Source organism: Seriola lalandi, unplaced genomic scaffold (assembly GCF_002814215.2).
Source record: "Seriola lalandi dorsalis isolate HSWRI2012SDOR001 ecotype SW California unplaced genomic scaffold, Sedor1 jcf7180002054470, whole genome shotgun sequence".
NCBI lineage: Eukaryota > Metazoa > Chordata > Actinopteri > Carangiformes > Carangidae > Seriola > Seriola lalandi.
In genome coordinates, this window is record NW_019525023.1 from 338521 (window position 1) to 365659 (window position 27139).

General features: G+C 38.0%; 1 protein-coding gene across 7 annotated transcripts in view; it reads left to right on the plus strand.

Moving 5' to 3' along the window:
• Positions 1–27139, plus strand: part of adgrb3 (adhesion G protein-coupled receptor B3) — a 112987-nt gene that overhangs the window by 26232 nt on the left and 59616 nt on the right. For all 7 annotated transcript variants that reach the window (XM_023411687.2, XM_023411688.2, XM_023411680.2 and 4 more), the window contains exons 3-4: positions 19357–19467; positions 22056–22217. In XM_023411687.2, the coding sequence (XP_023267455.1) occupies positions 19357–19467; positions 22056–22217 (273 nt within the window). The remainder of the gene's footprint in view (positions 1–19356; positions 19468–22055; positions 22218–27139) is intronic.

The following is a 27139-nucleotide window of genomic DNA, read 5'->3' on the forward strand; positions in this document are numbered from 1 at the left end:
ATTTGTGTCACGCAAAATTAATTTTAATTAAGCATTGTGGAGATTTAAAAATTATAGATGATGGTTTGTGCAGCTATTTTTCTAGTTTTCAAAAACTTTAGGCAGCTTGTTGTTTGCATAGTGCTTGAATTAGCACCTTTTAGTGCAGTTTCATGAGATAGCAGTCAGTATTATTTAACCAAGGATCTCATCTGTCTCTCTTTATGCACATACTGATCAATGGCTGCCTGTTTTCAGGTCTGAGTGATTCCTTGATCCTTTATTTCAGAAAAAAAAGACATAATGAAGTGTTCAAATTTAAATCCTCTTTGCTATTTCTTGTTTGTCATCCTCTTATTGTGGCTTTGTCTTTACAACAGACAAAGGAATACCTAACATCACCCAAATCTCCTCCCTCTTCTGTCTCTCACCCCCTTTCCTTTTTTCACGCGTTTTAAAAACCTGCAGGGAATTTATTGCCCTAACCATCACCACTGGCCAACTGCTTTGGATTCAAGTCACATGAGCTTGGGAGTCTCAATAATGCCTTTAAATGAGACAAGTTCTCATTAAAGGAATTTCAAACTCCCCATTTAGACTTGATCTGTTGTCCACATTCCTATTGCTTTGTCCTTTAAGAGAGTATATCCAAAAGGAGGGCTTCGAAACGGGCAGGGAGCCCCAATTCCTCTCACCCTGCCTTTAATATGGATAGAGATGTATGCACATTAGTTGACTTGGTTGCTTGGTAACAAGAAGCTAGCCGTAATTCCCTTCTCTTCTCTTTTACATTTAATTATGAAGCCCTTTTATAAATGATACTCGGGTTAGCTCATTTTGAACTTGTGCCCATTGGAGACATTTACATGCGACCTGGCTCAATATCACACAAACAAATCAGAGACCTGCCTCATCCCTGACCCACAGGACTGAAATGGATGCAGTTTCAAAGTACAAGAACACATACAGTGTTTTTAAATCATGATACAATTCTACTCAGTTTTCAAGTAGACGTTAAAGTGGAAACAGTATCGCTGGTTGTCTGGTTGACATTAATAAACATAGTCATTTTCCAGGACAGAAGCTAAATCCAGCAGACATCAGAGCACGAAACCCCAGTGAGTTAGCAAACAAAAGTCTTCTTGTTTTAACTCCAGAAGCCGCACTTTGTGCCGCTTGTGGCTTCGCGGTCTACTTTGCCCTCCCCTTGCTCACTCAGAAACGCTGCTGAATAGATAGAAGGCGTGACTCCAGTGGAGTTAGAGGCAGGAGGCGGTGGAGAAAAAAAAAAGAAGCATCATGTAAGCACAAATAGAGCTGAGATTATCTGGAAACAACTCTTCTATAGCCAGAAGATGGTGAGATAGATACAGCAGTTTTTATTAGCTGATCTTATCAGCCGAATCCAACTAAAGGAATTGCAATCATTTACATAAAAAAGACTATGTACGAGACAATGAATATCTCTACTAAACCTAATGACTCCAAAAGCTGTCAAGACATTTCACTCAAAAACACAAATTTCAACCTAGTGATGATGCCAGGAGAAAAGTCAGAGTATCAACATAGTTGTTAGGGTTCATAATCTGGGAGAGCTGAATCTCAGTAGAGTTTTGTGCCAATCCATCTGGTAAATGTTGAGATATTTTACAAGATGCCTGACAAATCTGACTTGCTGTTTGCACTAGAGGAAAAGTCAGAGGATCCCCATAGTCAATATGGCTCATTCACTCTGAAGACCATGTATGTCTGACAATCCATCCAGTAGCTGTTCAGATATTTCAGTCTGGATCAAAATGATGAACCGACAGGCCGACCTACATTGCCATGCTGTTTAGCCACACTGCTAGCGTGGCTAAACAGCTTTTATACACCGTGTCATTCCTCCATCATTATGGACAATTTCATTTCACGTACTCGCAGTATTGAGATCAGTGAAGGTTGTGACAATCTTAACTGAATTCGGTGTCTTTGCTCTTTCAAATACATGTAAGCAAGACTGGATTCATTTCATTATTTTAATTTATTTAGGATTCTCCTTTTGTAATTATTTTATTCTGATTCTTCTCTTAATGACCTAATACTTGCATATATAACAAACCACTGGAAATTCATGCATATAGCTGTAAATACTACCTGCAGTATCTATAAACTAATGTGGTATTTAATGATTTTTTTTTCTAAGTAGTCCCAGAAGAGATTGCATTGTGTTATAAATATTACATTCATTTTTTTCTGTAATTACTTGTTTATTCTGATGTGCTGCAGGGTAGACTCACTAACCATGTATTCGTCATCTTATTGTACATGCAAATTACAATATCAATGAAAACAACTCTATGAGTCTTGAATGCGGCACAGTTGTATCAGAGTAATTAGCTGTGAGTGTAGGCTGACCCTCAGTAGGTGCACTTGCGTACTGATGTATTCCGCTTTTTAAAATGAGCTTGAGCTTCAGAGTTTATGGAGGTCCTCTGTTATCCACAGTACATTACAATTAAAAGTTTACTGTACTTTTTAAAAGGGTGGTGTGGGAGTCATTAATTGTCCAGATTTCCAAAGCAGCAGAAGAAAGAACAGTCAGAAGATGAGTTAAAAAAAAAAAAAAAAAAAAAAAAGGACGAAGCTGCAGCTGCGAATAACTGAGCAGCCTGCTTTTGGGAAGAAAAGATAATGAGAGGAAATCTCCGACTGATTTTTGCTCTTGTGAGATTCCCCTTGGAAGTCACTTCCACTGCATGTGTCTCATGCTTGAGATGTGAAAGGAAGTAGGTGTCTCTGATGCGTGGTAAGAATGCTGTTTTCACAAAACAAGAGGCCTTAGTTAATCATAAGTTGATAATGGAGGAGGTCACTCGATGCAGGCTGGCCAGCCACGGTTGACCGAGACATTACAACAAGGAGAAACAGGACGAGCTCATTTGTAATGAATTATTGAGAATGTCATATAATGAATCTTGTCTCCTGCCTCTGCAGGGTGCCTACAGACATCAAAATTGCTGATTGCTCTAACTTCAAATGAATGTATTGCATTTTGCATTAACTTATAAATATAGTCATGGAGGAAAAGTCTGGGCTCATTAGTTTTAACCATTTGCGTGTCAGTGTGTATTAAATAAAAAGCTACATGTATTCTGTATATTTACAAATGATTATCCTCACTGCAGAAAGGGCCGGTGTTAACCGAAGAAATGCAATTATTTGCTTTGAATATTTGTATTTTTATTAGCGATATACTATGAATCTGTAACTACAACACAAACTGTTTGTTGTCAGCTCCAGTTGAGCATTTTTAGTGGATGTCATTTTTTTTTTTTCCTTTTTTTTTGTGTCAGTTTCTCAGTTATTTATTATGAGAAACTAACCTTCACTTAGTACCACTCCTGCTGGGTATCCTGCCAGTTATAGTAATGTTCATTTTATGCCCGGCTGGTGAGGATTATCTGTCTTATTAAAAAAGGACTTACTTTGTTTTATTTTTAAAGGCTGATTTATATGTCCAAATAATTGATTTTCAGTATTATCTTACCACCAATGGTGGCAGCAAATACATCTGTGCGCCTAAATGTCACTGCTGTCTGCCTCGGAAACGCCACTAGAAATTAACAGCAGGGAATGCTAATTGTCACCATGAAAAATGGCTATGTAGACATTTAGTGCAAATATGTTGCTTTTTAATGGGAGAAACCACGACAAGCAATAAAAATTTTGCCTTGTGGGACTAGACAAATCGATAATGTTATTTAAGCAGTCCTATTATGAATGTGAATCATTATTTTATGTGTAATCTACAGTCTGGTATGAGTCGGCAGTAGCATTTTGTACTGTAGCACCCTGATAACACAATACCAAAGTTAAGTTCAGAAATATGAGTTTTTAGACACTGAGTTAAAAGCAAAAACTCTTACAGTTATACTTTATGTGGGTCTGGGAAGGTTAGCCAAGCATAAGAGAAACATTACAACTGTCAGTCAAATCAAATGCCAAATAAAGGGGACATCTTGTATGACTGAGCCCATGAGCCTTGTGGTGGATAGCTGGCTGGTTGGGACTGGGACTTATGATTCAGTCTGGAAATAAAGACTGGAGAACAGGAGCTGTGTGGGAGCTGTTGGACTAGTTCCTCCAAGCCATGGGTAAAAGAAAAAGAAAAAAAATAGAAAAAGAAAGAAAGGCAATGCAATAGACTAGCATTGCATTTCTTTACTTTGGATTAGGCTACAGCCCTCAGTGGCTGTTGTTTGGTTTGTAAATTTACTTTTATTTTCATATTACAATGAGTAGTTTGTCAGCATTAAGTAACTGCAGTTCCCATGGGGTTGGGCCATAATGGCATGCTGTCAAAACCCCATCAGACATGTTGAATACTAAGAAAAATTATCTGATGTGTCGGTAAAATGATAAGGTTTGATTCTACAGCCTAGTATCAATAACAAACAGAGATTTAGCTTTGAATGTTGAAAAAGAAAATAATAGATAGAATAGATAGTTTCACATTTCAGCTTTTCAAAAAGATCAACGAAAGAAACACCGAGAAAAGACAATGCCTCGCTGAGGCCTGTGTAAACTAGAGGCTTCCTTGAGATGGGATCACACCAGCTGTCAAAATGTTGAAGTTCTGACTCATGAGTACTCACTAGTTATTACTACATTATTACATGAATACTCCATGGGTTGGACCACAACCCAGCCTTTGTTTTGATCTCAAACTACCCACCTGTAAAGTTTCCTGCTAGTATCTTGCACAGTTAAGACACTATGTTGCTGGCAAAATCTGTCCAGACAGACAGACAGACAGACAGACAGACAGACAGACAGACATATAAACACCTGCCAAAGTACTCAAAACTGCCTCTGTGGTAGTCCCTGCTACAATAGGTGTCTTCAAGACCAGATTTTGCCATGATAACACACACCGACACACACACATACACACACAAACACACACACACTCACTCACAAGGTGAAAACAATACCAGCCACATGCTGTCACGGCTGGTAAAGAGGTTACTCTAAAAAGACAGCAGGATTCTGGCTCTCTGTTACAGAGGAAAAAGGCGGGACCAGTCAACAACCTTCCCTCCTCTGAAGGTGATTGCCTGCTCATGATGCCACCCCATTTTATTTAGATCAGACTCCTGTCAATCTTGCGCTCTCATTTCCAAACCATCAATACAGCAACTTGACTGGCGCTGTTCTAAGCATGGGAAAATATTTTGTGTGTTGCCAGAAACCAATAAATGTGAGGTATGAACACATTGATCAGCTGGACAGTCAGTCAATCAGTCTGTCATTCAGGTCTGTCTGTAATCTGACACTTTGCCCATAACCTCAAATGGCACTGCCTCACATTATTGAGTGATGCTCGCTTGCTCCATATTGCAGTCTTACTAATGTGTGCGATGATTTTTTTATTTTTATCGACGTGTCTACTGTAAATAACAAGTATTTCACATAGAAACCAACAAAGCTACTGAAGCAGGTGAAGAATGTGTAGGCACAAAGCAATTGGCTACAGGGACACTGTATTATGACATTAAAGAACAGGTAACTACAGCTACAACCAACCAACAGTCTAAATGCCCAAGATCTTCAGTTTACTAGAATGCAAAATAAGGCAAGGTCCTAACATTTCAGAAGCTGCAACCAATTTTCTGTCAACCGACTAATTAGCTAATTGAATAATTTTTTCAGCTCTATACAGAAGCAAAGAGATGTAGCAGGGTAGACTTATCTGTCTCAACAATGGGGGACTGATGTGATTATTTTAATTATTGCAGGATATTCCAGGAGACAGGGCCATACATGGCTCCAAGCATGTGTGACTGCATCTTCTAAGTTAACACATCGAAATGGAGGTTACGTTCTCTACTGTCAAAATGCAAAGGCTTTTTCTAGAGTTATCAATAAGGTATGGAATATAGCCGATTTGGGATCGTTCATAATTCAAACAACCATACAGTTCTCCAGACAAACTGAAATCACATTCAAGACTGTGAAAGGTCTGGTCATAAAAATAACAATCAACAACAGAAAGGCTTTGCATGTCTTCAGTTGGGATTTCGTATCCACATATCTTAGTTTACAGATCTGTTGTCATATTGACACTGTTGGCTGTTTGTGTCCTGTCATAAAACATAATGTATCAAGTTGTACAGCACTAAGAGAGGGCAGTAGTAGTGCCAAATCCTGGATATATTTGCATATCTGGGGTGCTATAAATTTATAATGTAGAGTTCTTTTTTATAAGCTGCAGCAAGTTGTAAGACAATTCACAAAACTTGGCATTTTATCCGAATGGCTGCTAATGAACTTTTGGTTGTCCCACTGGAATATTCAAAGCAAAACTACACAGGCAAAAATGAATAATAGCAAGAAAAGTGCTGGCTTCTGTTATATTTCTCTTTTGAAAATGAGATACACAATGAACCCGCAATTTTTTTTTTTTTTCATTATTACAAACTGAGGTATCCCTTTATAGCATAAATAGATATTTTTTACATTTTATGATTATATTTCATGACGATTTTTCATCTTTATCTTTACCATTGTAATCTACATCGTATTATTTTCTTTGCTGAGGGAGCAACTGTTACATAACCTAATTTCCCCCTTGGATCAATAAAGTATTCTGATTCCTGCAAAATCAGTAACTTTACTTGTGTTGGGTTTACATACAGTACACCTCTGTAATTGTAAGAATACATCTATTCTATTCTATTCTATTCCAAATATATTACGCAAATACATTTAGAGATAGTCTCTGCATGTCCAAATGCAGAGGTTTTACTTTCACATATACACGTAGCATTTCATATGTGGACAGTGTTTATGGAGGAAAAGCATCCAGTCGTAATCCTGCTGTTCTGTTTTATTGTCTGCATAATATTCTGTAAATACATGAATAGTACATTGTGCCCTCTGATTACCCTCTATTTTTATATCATCTTATGTCCATGGAGATTCAATTACTGGCTGAATATAGCTGATTTATGTGACCATTCAGTGCTGCCTGGTTTAAAATCAGGGAGAAATACAGAAAATATGCATTCATCAGTGTCTCTAAATGCCATAATGAGGTGAAAGGATAGTCAGGACCGAAATGGTTTCTTTGCCTATTTGCTGTTCTATCCCTCTCTACTGTCTAACTAGCTAACACCGTGTTGGGAAGAAAATGTGGCTATTGATGTCCTTGAACTTTTGCCTAGTTTAATAAATTCTAATTAGATTAGAGCAAGAGAGTGCATGAAAAGACAGCTTCTTTTTTTTTTCCTTTGCTGATTAGACTGGGGAAAAAAATGTATGCATGGGGCTACATTTTTTGCATAGAAAAGCTCATTAAGGCTGCTCTCACAGAAGTGCAAGGGAAGTGGGAAGAAATGGCTAAGCCACTCAGGTTCACAGATCACACTTGTGTTTGTTGTGTGAGACACACAGAACGAACAAGTGGTTGCCTTCACATGAGGAAATGTTGCATGCTGAATAACAGTGTACATATGTATTGATCAGTCACATCAATTCCTCATGAGTATCTCACAAAAACACAAAGTTATTCCACTTTGACGAATTTAAACAGAGTCATTTTGTCATATCCATCCAGGCACTATCCCAATAAACTGTGAGACATTATGTAGAATACTTGCCGCAGCCATGACAGATTATTCTCTGCAAATTAACCGCTTCACCTGGTACTATCAGTGAATTGAAGAAAGGGATATCTTTTAAATTACCTCCTTCTTTTTAAAGGCTTACAGCACTTTTGCTGAGAGGCAGAGGACCTGAGCGCTTTGACTGGCTATCAGACAGGTACATCGACAATAATGTGAACTCGCCCATATAGCCAAAGCTATTCAGCCAAAAGGTATTGGTGGGGGGACTAGAGTGTCATGGGCCTTTAAAACTCTGCGTTCCTCTGCAGCAAGTGTGTCGCCAGCTCCCTATTTCACTGCTCTGCGGAGCACAGCTGAATGGACAGCAGCCATTGTGTGCCCAGATAATGCACTTCAATCATCCTTAATGTCATCATAGCTAAAAAGGCTCAGAAGCCTGGCTGAAGGGGCTTTATTTCCTCCCATATCCAAGAAGAAAAATGGAAGTTTTAATAATAAGATTTACAATGGTGCTTGTTTTGCACACTAATTATACTGACCAGCTGTACCTCAGTACAGTATGTGTATAGGGTTGGGAATTTGAAATGAGTGTTGTGGCTGTTTGTGATGCGCATATGTCGGTGGCCTCTGGGTGGGAAACATTTAAGCAGTCATGTTCAGGTTAAAGCCGATTTAATTCACTTTGTTGAGTTGAGTTTTTTTTTTTTTTTCTTTCTCTTTTCGTAACACTTAATATTCTGGACATGGTAGGCTGCAGGGAAAGCTTGTGGTGTGGTAATCGATTCCATACATTGGCCAACGGTAAGATGTTGAATGGCTAATTGACCACAGTAATGGTGCATGGCTATGTGGTGGACGATGGAGACGTGCACATTAAAAAACAATTAATTTTCAATACTAATGTCACTCTTGGCTGCCTCTGCTGCTGCATATAACAAGGGGCTGTCACTGATAAGTCATTTCATACTCCATCTAGGATTTGATCCAGGCTCGCTATGCAAAGTTAGACTTGTTGGATTGAGACACACTTCTGCCTTCCTCCTTTTTAGAGCCACCTGATTAGAATGAAGTCTTTTCTTTTTGGCTGATGAGTCCTTCTTTGCAAAAGCCACGAGGTCCAGGTCTGGTCATACACTGATCACATTTTCTCTTTCTAGCTACTGAGTCAAATTTCTTTTACTCTTGTTTACAGCATATTTCAATCTGCCTGCAGGCAACTTTGCACTTTGGCAGCTCCACGTGGCAACAAGACATCATTCTGAAAGTTGTAATAGCTTCTTTCTCCAGAATTTATAACCTGACCTCAATAAATCACATATTTGAGCTCTAATTTTACTGTGTTAGTAGCTGGGCAACGTTGGAAATGATTTTAAAAAAAGAGCCAGCAGGTTCAGCCATAACTGTTTAGGAGATTTTGTTCTCATTTTTTTCATTCCGATTTTGATTTATTACTTTTAGTGCATGTTTATTAATTTACATGCACATGGATATTTGATGTTTTTGATATGGTTACAGTACACTGCAACATAAAGTAAAAAAAAAAAAACCCACACTGAGGCAATGGCTTGATTGAAGAATCACAGTAACCTAAATTCCCTGTGTAATAATCTGTGTGTAAATGGTGTGTTCAATAATCTAGTTAATGTTCAGAAAGATGTAGCAGACTACAGGAGACATCTTTGTTAGCATCACATTGTCAGATGAGGAAAATGGAGCAACTTCACTGGTGCTTATGCTTTTTTTTTCTCATTGATGAGTAATTGCTGCTGCTTTAGCCCAACACACTGATGTTTCTGTTTTACATCCCACCACAATTGGCAACACAGCTGTTTGTACACAGACAAACCACTTTGTATCTGGTTGACACCGTGGCCTTTATATGGTCCAGGAGAGAGACCCAAAAATGACAAACGTGCAAATGAATGGAAATGTTCTATTATTTGTTTGCTATCAGGTCTTTCATCGGCTTTTATATGGATGATTCCAAAGGCCTCGAGTGGATAATAACCTGAGACCTTTTTCAGGATGCAAAAATAAAAAACATCATGAATTAATTATTCCAATCTTTAAATGCACCCTTCCTTTTCTTATATCACACAATTACTTTGCCCTACTGAAATTACAATTATCCTCCACAAAGACTCAGCATAATTTCAACAGTGCTATTCAGCATAATTTAAAATTAAGATAATGCTTCTTTGCTCTCTTACTTTGACAGTACTTAGCATCTCTTTGATATAGGTTTGCAAAAGTTTGAAAAATAAGACTGTGGATACCTGCATTAAACTTGAAAAGTACCCAGCATCATGCTTGGCAGGTTGGTACAGTTCAGTTTGGATGGTATTTTATTGAATGACCTTTCCAGGGTGATAGTTTTTTGTGACTCTGGCAATGTGTCTATTCATTCTGTGTTTGCCTCTATTACAAAAATCTAGACTAGACTAGAGGAGAGATTTCACAGAAGCTAAAATGAGACAGAATCAAACCAAATGAGTGGTTAGATTGTGTGGTGTGTTTGTCTCTGTATTATAATGTGTTCCCATAGATCGTCAAGTGGTTAAATCCCGTGACTCTCGAACCACATGCCCCCCTGTCCTGGGATTGAATCCCTGTGGGGTTTTCCAATTCTCTCCCTCCCTCAACACTTTACAACAGTCTAAATACAGAAGAGAAAATACTACAGGTTAGAGGAATGCGCACCTCACTTAAAAAAAAATATCATTCTGACATTGTCCGTCATTTCCCAGAATAATTGAATAGATTTGATTAATGCAGACGATAAAAATGATGACCTATTGCATATTATTTTTTGTTTTTTTAGTTGGATCCTTAGCTAAGTGTGAGCCATGCTTAGTCAAACCACAAACAAGTAATTCTGTATTTGTTGGTCAGACTGAGCTGAGGCTGTGTTGTGTTGTTGGATGTTTAAGAGCTTCATTTTAAAACTGGCTTGAAATAGAAATTGTCATTTTGCAAGTCAAAATCCTGGATATTTGCTTTAAAATTAAACACAATTTAAATATAAATTCTCTTGAAAGGGGAATATTCAAATTAGATTAATATAAGTGTATTTGATTGGTTATAAAGAAAAACAAATAGTGATTACAATCCTGTACAGCCATGCATGACTTTGAAACTTGTAATAACTATGATGGTTCTCATGTTCCAGGCCTTGGCATCAGAATCCATTAAATAAAAATCCCATTGCGCTGCTGTTGTGTTCTTGTCTGAGGACATTTCAGCATCGCTACTGTGTCCTTGTAATTATTTTGGAGAGCGTATTTGCTTTAACATGAGCTTAGCCAATGAGCCAAGACAGGGCATGTTGCAGGCATCTTCCTCATGACTAACTTGCATATGACACAATGTTCCCTGTGCTGATAGATGCAGGGTGGCAGTCTGAAGCAGTGGGTTTTACCACTGCAAAAGGATCAGACATGATTGGTGCTGTGGAAAAGCTGACAGCATGAATTATGAAAGTCTCATTAGGGGCTGTTGGAAATGATTTATCTTGCTACGAAATATGGTCATCCGACCACATTTGCCTCCATGGCTACAGAGTCCATATTGTGTTTTGCTCTTTTAATTTCTAAGGTGTATCATTTTCCGTTTATTAGCCAGGAATTTCCATGGAGGCTAATCCATGACTCTATTAAACCGAAGGTCACTACTTGATATGCCAAGCAAAATGGCTCAGAAAAGGACAAAGTATGCTCTTTGAAAATTGGCTGCAGTCGCAAAGGTGCTAAAAAATGTGTCATGTTTCTCACTTGACAGATGCATTGCTTGGCATGGTGGCGTTGAGCTTGGCAGTGTGCGTGACTGCCAGGTCATCTACTGGGGTTGTTTGTTTGTATACTGATGCCAAGTGCAGTTTCCATAGTTTTCCAATGTCCATTCACAGAAGCATTGTTGTAGCATACATATCACAAAGAATAACTATGCAAAAATGTACAACCATATATTAAGATGATATCCTGCTGGTCAAAAAAAAAAAATAAATAAATCTTGTTTTGATGCAATTGGCCAGAACTTACAAGAGAATATTTCATTAAATGCTTTAAGCATGAGACTAGTGTCCCAGATATGAGAAAGCCTCCATGTTTCACAGTGTGTGTGTGTGTAGTTTCTATACTACTCATGTAACATGAGTTCTCTGTCTGAAATGGTTTCATTAGTAATCCGCTTCCATCCTTGTTTCTGTTGGTGCACAGTAGTCCTTTCAGTTGTGTCCCTGCAGCAGCCCCACTTTTAGTCACGGGTGGTTCAGCCGTGTTGCTTTTTGAAAAGGCGGGTGATTTCGCAAGTTATAAGCTGCAATCTTGGCATTGCTTTCACTTTAAAAATGCTCCATAGGCGGATCCATTTTCTGATAGCATCATGCAGCTGAGCTGAAAGCACGACACACTGCTCACATTATCATGCAAAGGGTACATCGTTGTGAAAACCCAGAATAGATGACAAGGAAATGAGTATCTTCATTTGTTGTTGTTGTTTTCAATTTTCCTCCCCTCTTATTTAAACCAAAATGAAGCCCTCTTTCCGGAGAGTGATAAGCAAGCAATTGTTTACAACCACAGTAATGTGGATGATGCTTTTGTTTCTAGAGCTGGCAGTTTATTATAGTGTATGTATAATGTTTAGACTGTGAAATATTCATCTAAACCGTGTGGTTTTTGACAGAGCAGATATTCAATTTGTAGATGTTTGGCCAAGTTGAAACGATATGAAAACAGACAGCTGAAGCCTGTTCCCTGAAGTGTATGGAAAAGAGGAGGAATGATCTGCTCACGGCACCCAGCAACAGGGCTTCTTGATCCTGTGCTTTGATAACGTCAGAGCTCCATCTAGGTTGCTTTGTGAGGTACTGCTCAATAACCTTGTGATTTACCATTGTGCTGGAAACTGGAATCACTGTAATTTCCATAGCCACTCATTTGCCAGCGCATCAGTAATACAAACTATATCCTGTCTTGCTTACGACAGACTGTATTCCGACAGCTTGTCTCGCTCCATTTTTAGGCGAGTTCACATGACTTTTCAATGAGGTGCAGTGGAAGTTGCACAGAATTCTAATTTGGCTTCAATCTAAGTCATTAGGAGAGTCAACAGGAAGCAAACAGATGGCAGAAGGAATATGATGGATAATTGTATGTCTCAGAGGACAATTCGTAATTTGTATCTGATTCCGTGCAACCCCCTCATTTTCTTAATGAAGGACTAATTGAGTTTTTTAGATTGGCTCAAGCATATGGTCCCACCAATAGTGAAGGATTTGTATAATAGCTGTAAACAGATACATGGACGACAGTGGAGTGGATTCATAAGCTCCTGTTTGAATCATAGTCTGACTTAGACGTTGGAGTAATGTTTTAGAATCAGTTTGGATGTGGAAGTGTATTTATGAACTAAAAAAAAAGGTGCATCCTCATTACATCATAACCACCATCACTATCATAATCATATGATCTTTTTTTTTTTTTTACATTGATTAGTAGTCTATCAGTTTTGTCTCAAACACTGACACTTACTTTGAGAAAATCAAATGTACTGTCCTGCCTCTAAAATGTTGGCATAAATAAAACATAGTGGTAGAATCTGTACTTTACTTATGACTAAATGTATATTTGATGGTTTTTTTGTAATGTATTTTTTATGTTTTCTACTGTAACACATGACTGATTTTCTTTTTGCTTTCCCCTGGAATGTGTTTTTGTTATTGTAACCTTCTCCTTCTCTCTCTGTTGTATTATTGTTAATTGTAAGTGTTATGTTTATTTTTTTTATAGAGGAAAATCCATAATGAACCTGAACAGGCTTTGATTATTTCTCTGCATTGATGTTTTGATTTAATACCTCCACAAAACAAGCAAATGAGCAGATGCTGTTGCTACAAACGAGTTTGTAGACCCTTAAATTACATTTGAACTGTTTCAGCAAGTGGTCAATATTACCGTTTGTAAAGGTTGATGTTTTTAAATATATTTCCCTAGTACACTAAAATCTTAACAGAAGTCCAATATATCTACAAAGGTAGTTTAAGCACATTACAACCCAGAAATATCACTATATTTGACCGAAATTTTGCCAGCCTCGGTAGCTCAGCTGCTGGGGAATGGATGAAAGACAGGCGTGGGATAGGGAGGTATCCCTTTTCCTGGTCTGCATGGACTGTGCACTTGTCTCTATTTTGGGAACTTACACTCTTCAAAGTGCAGTAGTAATGAAGTGCCTCTCATTAAGAGCTACATTTGTGACAGGCAGTCAGTCAGGCAGGAATGCATGGAGGGCAGTGAGTGGAGCAGCCCTGATAGGAGCTACTCATAAGGGCTTCTGAGTAAAGGCTCATTTCATGCAAGGTTAGACACATCAGTCGTTGGACATGAGGCTGGCTTTTACTGCCTTTCAATAAAATTACACATGGAACGTGTCCACACAGTGAAGATGAACCTGGAAATGAAATGTCTTCCACTGGACTCTCTGCGGCTGGCGTGATCACTGCCAGTGCTTAGGCTTAAAATTCCCTGCATGCAGTGGATCAAAGCCTTAGTGATGACAAAGGTCATGGGCCCAGGGAACTTTCATTCTCTTTGATTGTGTGCTGAGTCTTTATTTGTTTGTAATGTGTACCGCGTGTATTTAGTAGCAGGACATTAATTAAATCAAGCGTGAATATCTCTGTAAATACGGCCACTAATTAAGCTTGAAAGCATCAATGAGCTGCGATGGGTCAGAAAAGCTTTGAGCCCACCAAATCACTCTCTCATAAATAGTTTGGCTAGGGCAGGAAAATAGTGGCCAGCACTATCCATGTTTGCACACCTTTGACACTGATGAAAGCCTGTGTTGCCACAGCACATACAGTAACACAGTTGCCTCAAACTCAGAGCCCTGGTATCCTTTCTGTCATAACCTTCATTCATTGTCACCTGCTGAGGTCACAGCCCAGCGGAGACTAGGCTGTTGCGCCTGCATAGCTGGTAATTTGAGCAGACATTTTGTTAAAATTTTGGCCACAGACTTTGGTTGTTTTTTAGCTGCTCCACAGCTGCCGTGTCTACATGCAGTTCTGGCTTGGCTAACAGATGCACCCCTGGAGATCAGCCTCCAAAGCTGATTGAAACAGAAGAGTACTTTTCCTTTTTAGAGCGGCCAGACATATCTCACGGTAAGATCAACTTGCAAAGGAGCCTGACTCACAAGACTAGCAAGCCAATCATTATTCACACTCAAAATAGCATAATCTAATTTCCACCTCTTTATTACCCACCAGATTTGTTGATAATCCCTGAGAAGCAGGCAAAATGGCTGCCATTATAAACTGATGGCACAGCGTGGTGGCAAAAAGAGGACCTTGCTTGCACCTTTTAAAAGATTAATTTTTATTTATTTATTTTTTGCACTTACTGGAAGTAATTGCAGGTTTGATGTTGCATAGTGTAACTGAATGGAGTGCTGATTCTGCCCTCTTAAGTAAAAGCGTGTGTGTGCGTGTAAAATATATAATAGGTTCCCAAAATATTAGGTCTATTATTTTGTCAGTCAGTCAGTAAGAATTCATATTTGTTGTATATATTGTAGACGTTGGCCACCTCAGGTTTAACTTGCCTGGATGTTCAAGCTGCTAATGTTAACAATTACACAGAGACGTGTTACTGTATCTGCAACTGAATTTTGGTTAATGTATGTATGGTCATGTATCTGTGGTGTGTGAATCTGCTGACATTTATACTTCTGGGAGATAGAAGCCATTTTTTGATGAGACAAAACACTTATTATTGCTTAATGTACCTTGCTATTTTATCTAAAGGGAAACACATCACACAGAGGAAATAATGTAGATATTACAATCTAACAATACATAGTTAGAATATGAGGTGATCACATGTCTCCATGTGCAGTGATCCTATATATAAAAAGACAACAGTTTTATTCCAACATGATGATAGGTTATGATGTTAATGATGCCCTTAGCCTCACTTTGTTCAGTAAAAACAATAGACTGCAGATCGACTGCGTTTCCATTACAGTATCTGCACTCATCTGATAGATACACTGGCCTATATGACAGCTCTTTGTAAATTTTTAATTCCAAATGTTCCCTCAGTTATTACTAATTCCATGCAATTACTATAATCCATAATATAATTGAGGTCTACTTGTAAGAACTATACAGTATATAAAACAATTCTTCAGAATCCACTCCTTTCTGATTTCTTTTTTTTTTATTTTTTTATTTTTAAATGATTGCCACAAAAAGCTAAATGCCTTTAGCCTAACAGGTTTTTGCCTTTAATAGAAGGAAACGTGGTTATTGCTGATCTGTCTGCCAAGGTCATCCAGGCAATTCAGCACCTTATTTTACACAAATGTACATATACAAAAACTTAATCTCACAATATTCTAGGTATTTCTGGAAACCATTGCTGCTATTCCTCTATTTTGTCAGTCCTGCTAAATTTCACGGTCACTGCCATTCCTGTAGAAACCTGATGTTTAATTCCTTGTCCAAAAAACGCATGCTTTATTGGTGGCGCCTCAAGGTTATGTGCATGCAAAACAAAGCGAATGAATCGCTCATTGCACTAAAGGAAAGAAAGCAGTGATGGAATCTGATGGAACCAGTGATGGATTTCTCTGAATGGCATTGTCTCTCTGTTGTTGTTGGGGCATGATGGTTGATGGATATCAATAATAAGTATTTTCTTTATTCCTGAGTGAAAGGCAGACACCTCATCAATCTTAAACTTAATTTCCTTGGAAACACACAGTTTAAAAGATCATGTCCAAAACTTCAAAATAATGCTGTCTCAAACTAAAGTAATGCTAAACTTATCATCTAAGCTTTCTGCCTTGTAAAACAATGAAGAAACATTGTTTTGGGCTGTTTTGACAAATGACAACAGCCTGTCCCTCCAGTTATTCAAATTCTGGTTTGTCTCTCATGGCTACCGTTACACCGCCATGGACTTGAATACAATTCTAGCAGTTCGATTAAAATCCTCGTTCTTATTTTACAGTACTTTTCTGGTGTCATGTTTCGACATCCTGCTCTTTTCCATTCTACCTTGGGCCCTCTGAAACACAATGTTAGGATTAACATCTTGGCTTAGTGGCATCAAAAGCGACTAAAGTCTCACACACTTAAAACTGAGACTTCTTATGCGCTAAATTAACCAGTTCTCGTTTGTGTACCAACAGGTTGAGCTGTTTTAATAGCTTCCTGTCCAGACTGATTTAGATATAATTACTCAAGCATCCATCATGAAACGATGAGTCTGTGATGATGGAAAACTTCTATTTAAGAACCTGTGATGTTTGATTCATTCTGCGCGTCCCTCTGTAATGACTTTGTCACCGAAGTAACTCACTGACATCACACTTAATGACAATTTTATAATCTCTCTCATGTTGCTGTGCTTTTGTTGTGTTGTTCATCACGAGCTGCTCAGAGCTAGATTAGATTATGCGTGACTGACGGTGTGGCTAATATCACTGTTTAATAGGCTGAGCTGATCAATGTTTTGCAGAGGCGTTTTCATTTCCAAAAAAGGTATATGATAGAGTTATGAGCGACAATTTGTGAAGACAGTCGTGTTGATTGGTGCTTAAAAAGGACAATATAGAAGGTAACAGCCTCCAGCACCATGTACTGTACAGCATGTCCTCCTTGATACAGGCACCTTTACATTAATGTTGCTTCTAAATGTAAATAGGAGAAAGGGGCAAGGCAGGAATTATTTCCTTTCAGTACAGTAGATACTGAGAATCGCACAAAACTCTGAAGCTCTGTAGTTGCCTGGTTATGGAATACAGAACAGTGGATTGTATATTGATTTGCACATATTTTGCATTATTAACACCGAATGTTACTGAAAAGTAGAAGCATTAAAAGAAGCCATGTCATTTTCCTAATGAGCAGCAGAAGTGGCATGAAAGTGCTAATGCTATCTTATAGCTTTTAGTGTTAAGCTTCATTTGTATAAATTCATTACACAGCAGTGTGCCCTGCTTTTTTATATAGTAGCAGACGTTCAGGCTGACTAAATCTGACAGCGCTTTTACTTTGCCAAACGGGGGAATCGGTTCATGATCCAAAACACCACAGGGTAGAGCACCAAACACAGTAAAGAGATAACATGTCGAAGTATCTACAGTAGTTAGTCTTACAGGTCTGAACGTTAGATCAACTGCCCACTGTTTGTCAAAACACCAGTGTACCTACACATTCTTTGTCGGGCGCAAGGTTCACACTGTGCTTTTCTGCTTAATTTGAGCAAAATAGATGTGGACATGATCAAATCAGAGTGAAAGACCTTTGAACATGCTTCTGGAGCTCGTTACTTTGTGCAGTCATGGTCCTGAAGACACAAATCAGCATCAAAAGGCTGCAATGTTTGTTTCTACCTGGTCGCTTTCTCTCTTATCATTATACCCTCTTAATATACCTTTTTTTATGTAAGCACCAGCACAGTTTTCCTGATGCTGTTATACTGGGAAGGGATTGTTATCTGAATGTAGCTGACACTTTTTTTGTCTTGATTTATTTATTTATTTTTGCTTAATCCAATCATGGAACATGTTTGTTGATATGATTTGGTTAATGCCAACAGTCTGATGCGCAGATCAAACAGCTGTCCATTTTTTATTTATTTATTTTTTTTTTTGCAGTCAAGTGATTTACCATGTAATTAGTCATAAAATGTAAGCTTTCAGTGGAACATGGTCAGACAAGATGACAGATTTCCTCCTCTAGGCCTCACTGTGCAGGGAGGTCAGTCTTTCTACACTCACAGTCTGCTGTAGGAAACAGGAATCTGAGGCTACAAACTATAGTACAAGTGATGATTTAAACATCCTCCCTATCAATGGCTGATGCATTGTATTGTCTAATGTACTAACATAAGCTATGTGTGAATCTGTTGTTGATGCATCACCTGCATTGCCTATTTGCAAATGATATAATCACCTCATTAGGATCACACTGGCAAAAGTAATGCTAGTTTTTTTTTTTTTCTTAATCAAAGCAGTTCAAAAGCAATTTGCATGAGCTATTTAAGTGAGTAAAATATAACGGTTGTTTTTACAGTGTGTCGCTTTGACTTAAAACAGCTGATGCAAATTATGAACTCAATGCAATATTGCTAGCATCACTTTTCTCAGTGTGGCATCAGAACTCATTGTCTCTTTGTCCCTCTATGGGAAACAAAGAGGGCATGCATTGTAATGAATACAGCTCAGAATACATTTGTCTAATTTAATAAAGTCTCACAATATGGACTGGGTCAAAAAAATAAAAAATAAAAAAAATCCTACAAAGATGACAAACTGTTGAGGAAACTGTGGATCAATAGCATGTTATGTCCATGACCCCCTCCTCTGTGGCTTTCTGATGGCTTACACATTTTTACTTTCATTTCCTTTTCTTTTCTTTTCTGGGTGTGCAGGAGGGTGGGGAGGGAGGGAGCTGGTCTGATGAAGTGTTTAGAGTCTTAAAAACCAATGTGAGTTTATTTGCATGTTTGCTATGTGTCTACGCTGTGCTTTCAAGCTCAATTAATACTTCCAACTCACCCTTATAAATTCGTTGCATTGTTCTATGCCCTAGAGAAACGGACAAATTAAATACAAACTTGTGTGGTCTTTGTTTCTAGCCATGTACTGCAGTTGCTTCGAATATCCTGAAAAACAGTATGTAATAAGCTTTTGTTCTCAGAAGATCTTGTTTAAGCCTAGCTTTCATATCAACCTCTATTTTGTCCCATAGAATATGGAATGATCGGAGAGCATACAGTAAAAAGTCAGCGGCCAAGATCAGTTCATGACACAAAGGCCCTGCAGGAGCAAGCTGAATCTGCTAAATTTATGGCACAAACTGGTAATACAATAGTTATGTTTCTTTACTTTATTTTGTTAACTAAACTTAATTTCATCATGCATGCTCTCTCTTGTACTGCACCTTTTAAGTGGAAATGTTTTGCATTATTATTTTTTCCTATACTCATGCTCTATTGCTACATATGAAGTAGGAAGATAAATTTCCCATTTCTCTCTCAGTATTTACTTTGACTATAGAACATAATTGGGTTTTGTGGGAATGTTTGTTTTTTTTGTCACATAGTGAGTTGGCAAGTGGATTACCCTTACAGTATATTCATGGAACATTAATTAAACAGCAGTTTAAAACTAAGGCCCTGATGTAGTTAATCATTTCTTTCAAGGCGTGATAAATTAAATGTCATTCGATGAAAAACCCACCCCTTCAGCCAAATATGAAACACATACTTGGCAAAGGTTGAACTGATAGATGCTGCCCTTAGAGATAAAATGAAGCTATATGGCTTAATCAAGTTAAAAAACGCTGAAATTATTTAAATTCATAATGACATTTACAACATATCACCTTAGCCTTTTTAATAAAATCACAAAGTATTGAAATAAGTGACAGCAATGTCAAAGCAAATCCTTAATTTTTCTTTCATTACTTAGATATTTTTAATTTAAATCTGTCCAGAACACACTTTTTTTTTCAGTGGGTGGGTTTAGATGTAGCTGCTATTAAGATTTTTTTTATTATTATTATTATTATTTATTTTGGTTTTTGGGAAATGTTTTAATTTTTTTTCATGTGTTGTTCCATTTAAATTGCTGTCATTGAAAAAAAAATCCTTTCATTACCATTTTAATTTGCGACACACCATACTGTACATACATACGTACCGGTACTAACATATACTCATTAACACCTCTCCATTTTACACACGCTGTGAGATATGTTGTTTCCCTGTCCAGTCGCATCGCCGTGCTTTTCTGTTTCTCATTCTCACACAATTTACTCTCCCTGTACTGCCTCATTTAACAAATTGATCCACCTTTCAGTCTATTTTATGATCTGCAAAATTAAGGGCAATGTTTTTAGATCCCTATTTGGCTGAATCTATGTGTCCTTGATACTGCAAGTTGAGAAAATACTTTAAAGCATATTGTGCTTAAAATTCTAATATGATTTGATGACTTCCAGTGACATAAATGTATTCAGAGCTGCAATTGAAACTATTCCTCTCTGTATTAAATTATTCCTCTAATGCATAAAGCCTCAAAGAGAATGAATACTTCACCTGAGGGTTTAACATAATCAAACATCAATTATTCGGTGACTACTCTGATGTAGGAATTTGATTGTCCACTCCCATGTCACCAAATAATGTATTACTTTTTTCATTTAGGCTACCATGGCTTTGGAAATCACCCCACTGCCTCATCATAATATACAACTTTATTTAGCATTTCATGGCATTCTGATATTTGACCCTTTAGGACCATGAAGATTGAAAGGCTCAATGCTGTTTCTTCTTATTAGTCTTTTTAACCTCACTCAAAAGATATCTTGAGATGAATGTAACAACTAAGGCCATCTTCCTCACTAACTGCTATGCTACAGTATATATGATTATTCAATGGCAATCTGTCTGCACGCAGAGTTAAACTACTTCAAAGTCTGCTTGCCAAAAATGTCCATATGGGCTCAAAGGCCTGGACCATAGAAACAGAATCCATTTTCGTTCTGTGGCTTAAATACTCGCCATTACGTTTCCTTCTGGGCACTCACAATTGAAATTTGAATATATTGAAAACAGTCTGCTTGGAGCCACATTCACACACATGAAAATGGCTGTGATTTGCTGAATAAAATCAGCTAACTTCCTCATTTTCCTCTACCTCTGGGAGTTAACAGGTTAAGATGGATTCAAAAATTATTTGGATCCATCGTCTAAAAACACAGAATTTGCTCCACTGTTGTCAAGGAAACTAGATAGTTTGCTGCAGTGCAAGGGAATCCACATCTCTGAACTCTTTCTGAACTAACATCCATTAAAATCCATTTTATTTTCTCAGCTGTTGTCTTTCTTGCATGTCACCATGTTCTTATGAGATTTTGTTTGTTTATGCTGATTTCCTCACTTTGTTTAAACATACTCTTGGGTTTCAAAGAAATGCATGAATTATTTTTCAAAGATGAAGTAAAACAGTTAGATGTTCATTCTTATAATCATAGCTAAGCCTTTTCTGTGATCTTTGCATAAATGCACATTTAAACTTGTCGTAAAAAAAAAAAAAAAAAGATTGATTTACACATCTCTCTTACACTATAAAGACCACTGTTAATACAACTGCTCTCAGTGATTGCACACACACAACACTTTTATTGTGCTGCATGCAAACGAAACCACCAGTCAGAAGAATGAAGCTGCCAATTCAGTATTTATCAAAGATCACATAAAGGCAGCATAGACGGTACAATAGTGTTCTTGTAAGTCTTAAAGGCCCCACCTCACCCCAACGTGACTCATGTTGGCCCTCCCCCATTTTTACTCCACCCCGCCCACCTTGCCCCACCCCGCCCTGTTAGCCCTGCCCCAGGACCATATTGCTGCATTTAACTAGTGTCACCCTTCTCCCACACAGGTGAATCAGGTGCAGAGGAGTGGTCCCAGTGGAGCTCATGCTCTGTAACATGCGGTCAAGGGTCGCAGGTGCGAACAAGAACATGTGTCTCACCATACGGAACACACTGCAGCGGCCCTTTAAGAGAATCAAGGGTTTGCAATAACACTGCCCCTTGTCCAGGTAGTGTTAGCCGCAGATTCTTGAATATTAATGTTTTGCTCATTTGTTGTTTATATGGGAGGAAATGTGTTGCTGTGTTTTAACAAACTTTTCAATGTGTCTATTTAAGAATGTATTATTATCATTATTGTAGATATTATTATTATTATGATTGACCTGATGCTTTCTTTTTTAATGTTATTTTGTGAATGTGTTTTTCTTTTTTTTCATAATCACTTCTGTGTTTTCCATTTCATGTAACTGTAAGGCAATTCATCAGCATTGAAATGGTTTAATGACATGTGGTTCTGTATGGAGCTTGGGGAGCAGTAGATACTGATATGTCATCAGCTTCATTTCTTGAAGGTCAGCCGTGCATTTTAAAATAGCTTGGCAGCGTTTCTTCAAACACGCTGTAAGGCATTTCTTCCTCAACCCATGATGGCATGGCAGATGAGTCACTGGTACTCAGGTATCAGCATCAGATGCTTTTCTGACTGGTGATTGCAAAGCGGTAATGTTAGTCAGTATGCATCTGGTAGGACAGTGTGTCGTTCTAAGCCAGTCACCATTATCCATTTCTGGGAATTGTTTACACAGACAAATATGCTGATTTCCTAATGAGATTCTGAACTCATGTTTAGTCAAGATATTTGATGGCGCTGTTAAGTGTAGTGCTTCTGAGACTGCATCACACACTCTTAATTAATTATGGCTGATCAAAAAATACTGCAAGCTCCATCTTCTGACAGTCTGATCTAGGATGTACTGCACTTCATTTTTAGATGCGGCATGTGTAAATGGGAAGTTGGCAGCTTTCAAAAGGGTCACTCTCTTACTTTGCGTGGACACTTAGAGCTAAATAGAGAATTAGTCATTTCATGAGAACAGTTTTTAAATACCACTCTTGGTGTGTTTCCTCTCTGGCCATTAATATTTAGCTCAGACAGCATTAAACCTCCTATTTCTCAAGAAAAAAAAAAAAAGAAAAAGCTACACAGCCCAATTCCAGGTATATGCATTCATTTCCATGAAGAATTATTATTAATTTAAAACCAGAACTTAAAGAGCTACCCATGTGAATTCATTATTGTCCTTGATTTATCTCAAGACCGGCAGACAGGCGTTTGCTCATGGCTAATTGTGGATCCAGAACTTTCTTTCACATAATAAAGCAGAAACACTTATCACCAAATAACTGGGCCATAAAACTCTGGGAAGCCACTAAAGCAATTTTGACTTTTCTCACAAGGAGTTACACTGTGTTAACTTTTCTTTTTTTAGAGAAAATAAGATGAGAGTCTTTTTCATTTCTAAAACGTCACTATTCATAATTTACCGTATTGTTTCGTGGGTTATTAGTAAGACAATATCAAATGTACTGTAGTCCTGCAGAGTTGATAAACTGCATTGCCTGATATCTAAAAAAAATCATGGTTTTTCTCTTCACTTACTTATATTAAAACGCGAGTACTGGGATCATAGAGTTTGTTTCTCCAAGTCATCTGAATAAATACAGCTGATATAACACAAAGTTTACTTAGTTACAGTAGCAAACTGGTAAAAAACAATCCCACCTGGCATGGTGCCACATGAAACACAGAGTCCATATCTAATATTCTGAAAGGCAGACAGATCGATCCGCTTCTTCAAAATGTCTATAGTATGCCAAGGCAGAAGGATATCTCCAAAATAGAGCATGTTTAAATTAAAGACACATCACTGCAGTCTGAAAGGAACCTTACCTTATAGTCACCATCACTGAAAACACCAGCATCGTCTGTGAACAATGGTTGAGGCGCTGCAGGCGGCAGATCAAGCATGCTGTTAGAAATTCTGGGCCCTCATACAAGTTGTGATCCTGTTCATCCAACACAATGAATCTGCCAAAATACAGCAACATTTCTGTTTCATAAAATATCCCTTTTGAATGAGTATCCCCCCCTTTTTAGATCAACCAGCAGCACCCACGGCTTTTTCTTCGTTTCCTTCTTAACTGTAGAGCAGTTATTCAGACAAAAAGCAGTCCTGTCTACAGGAATTCTGTTGATGTTTGACATGTCTACAGTGCAGGATTTGCATCCAGTGCCAACGTTCAGAGCAAATACAGAATTAAAAGTTCTTATACTGTAGCAGAGAATAAAGTGTTGAGGTCGGCATCAGCTTTCAATATTATTCTGTTGGGAAATATATAAATAGTTAATTGTTAATATTAACTAATCTCTCAATTTATCAACCTAACACTCCCCTTTGTTATTAAAACACTGCACACTTAAACAAACATTTTGCAAAATCAGGAGTAAAACATGTTTATTATTTTTATTCCTTCCTCCTGAGGGTGCTAAACTTTAAAAAAATTACTTTCATTTGTTTTAATATTTATTCTTTCTTACAACACAGTCAACATTTAACAGTGTGTGGTCTGGTTGGGGTGAGGGCTTCTTCTTCGGTTTTTAAATTCGTGTGTGCCTAGCAACAAGGGAGAAACCGTCTGTTTAGCTGCAGCTGATAAAGTTCATCACACCATGTCCTAGAACTCCACTGTCAACCACATCTGCCACAAAACACACGAAAGAGACATACCTTTAAACCTGGGTGAGATTTCCCGGCACTGCAGTTAGCACGGCTTAGTTTTGGCTCTAACTGGCAAAAGCAATAAGTAGCACCGCGACACACGCTCGGTCCGAGTTCCCAACGACATCCGCCTCTACAGGATATTAACGCACCTGTGGATTTCTTTCACAATAAAAGTCGCGCTGATCGCAGTGAAGTTATACTGTATGCCAGCCACGTGTAATGGTAGAAGACATCTGTAATGGATGTGGGCCGATAGTGGAGTTCTGCGCCACTAAGGAAGCAGCCCTGTCAGATTGTGGCTGATTGTCAGTGGGATTAATGTGTTGGTTTTAGCCTTGTCTGGGATTCGTTGATAGTATAGGTAGGCTAGAATAATGACAGCCTTGAACATGTAACAACATTTATAATTTAGGACAGAATATTGCCTATACAAACATTGATATGGCTCAGATTCATGGAAGTTTACATTTTAGCTGTACTAAACATCTGCTGCTCAGTATGTTTGGTTGGTCTGTACAATGTGAAATGTTTAGCATCAGCATTAATGATTTTGTTCCAGAGTAAAAACTGGGTAATTAGTATAAGCAGCCAAAACCTCCATTGGAAACAAGGCATGGGCAAACAAAAAAGCCGAGGCTTGAGAAATGTTTTTATCAGCAGAAAACATTTTTGCCATCTTAATCATAAGACGACGCTCTATTTAATAAATTAAAAAGTATCAAAATAAAAAACACTTTGGCACAAAGCAAAAGTGACAAACATGTAAACATGTCAAGTATAATCAGTGCAAATCGAAGACAGATCAAAAATGTAAGTTTTTTACTATTGATTTAAAAAAAAAAACAACATAATGATTAGACATGAGTCTAGTAAGTAGGCTAAACGTCAGAGCAGACATATTCTCTTGAGATATTAATCTGAACATTACATTTGACTGAGCCAATCAAACCTGAAAATTTGAAAATATAAACATTAAAGTCATTTCTTGAAAGCCAAGTTTGTTAGTGTAATTTCAAACTCAAAAGAAAATCAAGATCATGGGTTAATCTTGTGAAAGCATGGTTTAATTTCACAGAACAGCACTTATTTAATAAGTAATGACTCCATGTATGACATTTTTAACTTGATTAGGACTCGTACTCTGAGAAGTGGCTCTTTATTAGAGAAGCTCCGTGAACCTGAAGGACTCTGAAACCATTTCTGAGTACTATATGAAAGAAGATGAGCTATGGTATTACAAAAGGATTTCTACCGTCAATTTCTTTGCATTGTGCAAATGTAAGAGCCAAGTGCAACTCTGCATAAATCAGCCTTGAACTGCAGCTTTCTGCTTCTCAGTGTGGATTTAATATTGCTGTTAGTGGAAGTGATAGTGTCAGTGGAAGCTGCCTCCAAACAGCTCTGTGGCAAAGAAGAGATGGCACTCTGCAACAAATTAAAAAATACTGTATGGTGAATACAGTTGAGCACAAGAGGCAGGCTAAAAAGTTAAAAAGGTAAAACCTTGCTGGAATGATATGAGAAGGAAAACCAAATCCCAGTTTACTACAAATTAACAAGAACATTCTTGGCAAATGTATTTTCTTTGGCCACCATCTTGTGCTGATCCAAGAATTTCACCTCTCACAGCACAATGCGATTGCTCACGGCTGTCCCTGTAAATCATGGCCACAGTTCAGAGAAAAAACACACAAAGAAGCAGAATCCTATTCCATCATTGCTAGCTGTGGTGTCTGCCTTCTTTGAACTCAAACTTTCAAAGTAAATGCTTCAGCCACCACGGGACACTTAGCTAAGAGCATCAAAGCAGCGCCTAGAGGCAGGGGCTGGGACAGACGGTGGCTTCCCTCATGGCGAACCATCGGCTTGATTCCATGATCCTGAGCTACTCCACAACTGATCCTGAGATCCAACTATCGTACTGCAGCAACTTTAAGCCTCTGCACAAGATGGTGACCTCTCTGAGGAGGAACCATAAATTCCCTGTGGACAAAGTAGTCAGACATAGATTTCCAAGGTCTTAAATCCCATTTGCAATCAGATGATAAAAGGCCACTAGATATTTTGTGTCTGCCGCCAGTTTCCATAAATTCTGCCCTTTACTTTGTGCCAATCTTTAAACGCTTGAAAATGTATATACACGGCTGCACCCACATCAGACGGTTATTCCCATTGTAATTCCCTATGTGCGCCATTGTAGATGGTTAGAGAACAAGGATTTTGCAACTATAATGTATTTTGTGCACAGCATATATCTTTAGTAGATATGTACTTCTGATACTTGCTCCAGTGGGATTTGGGTTTGATACAATTTCCATCCCCTTAAAGTTCATTTTGGAGCCTTTTAATGCTCTCAGTTGTCGCTG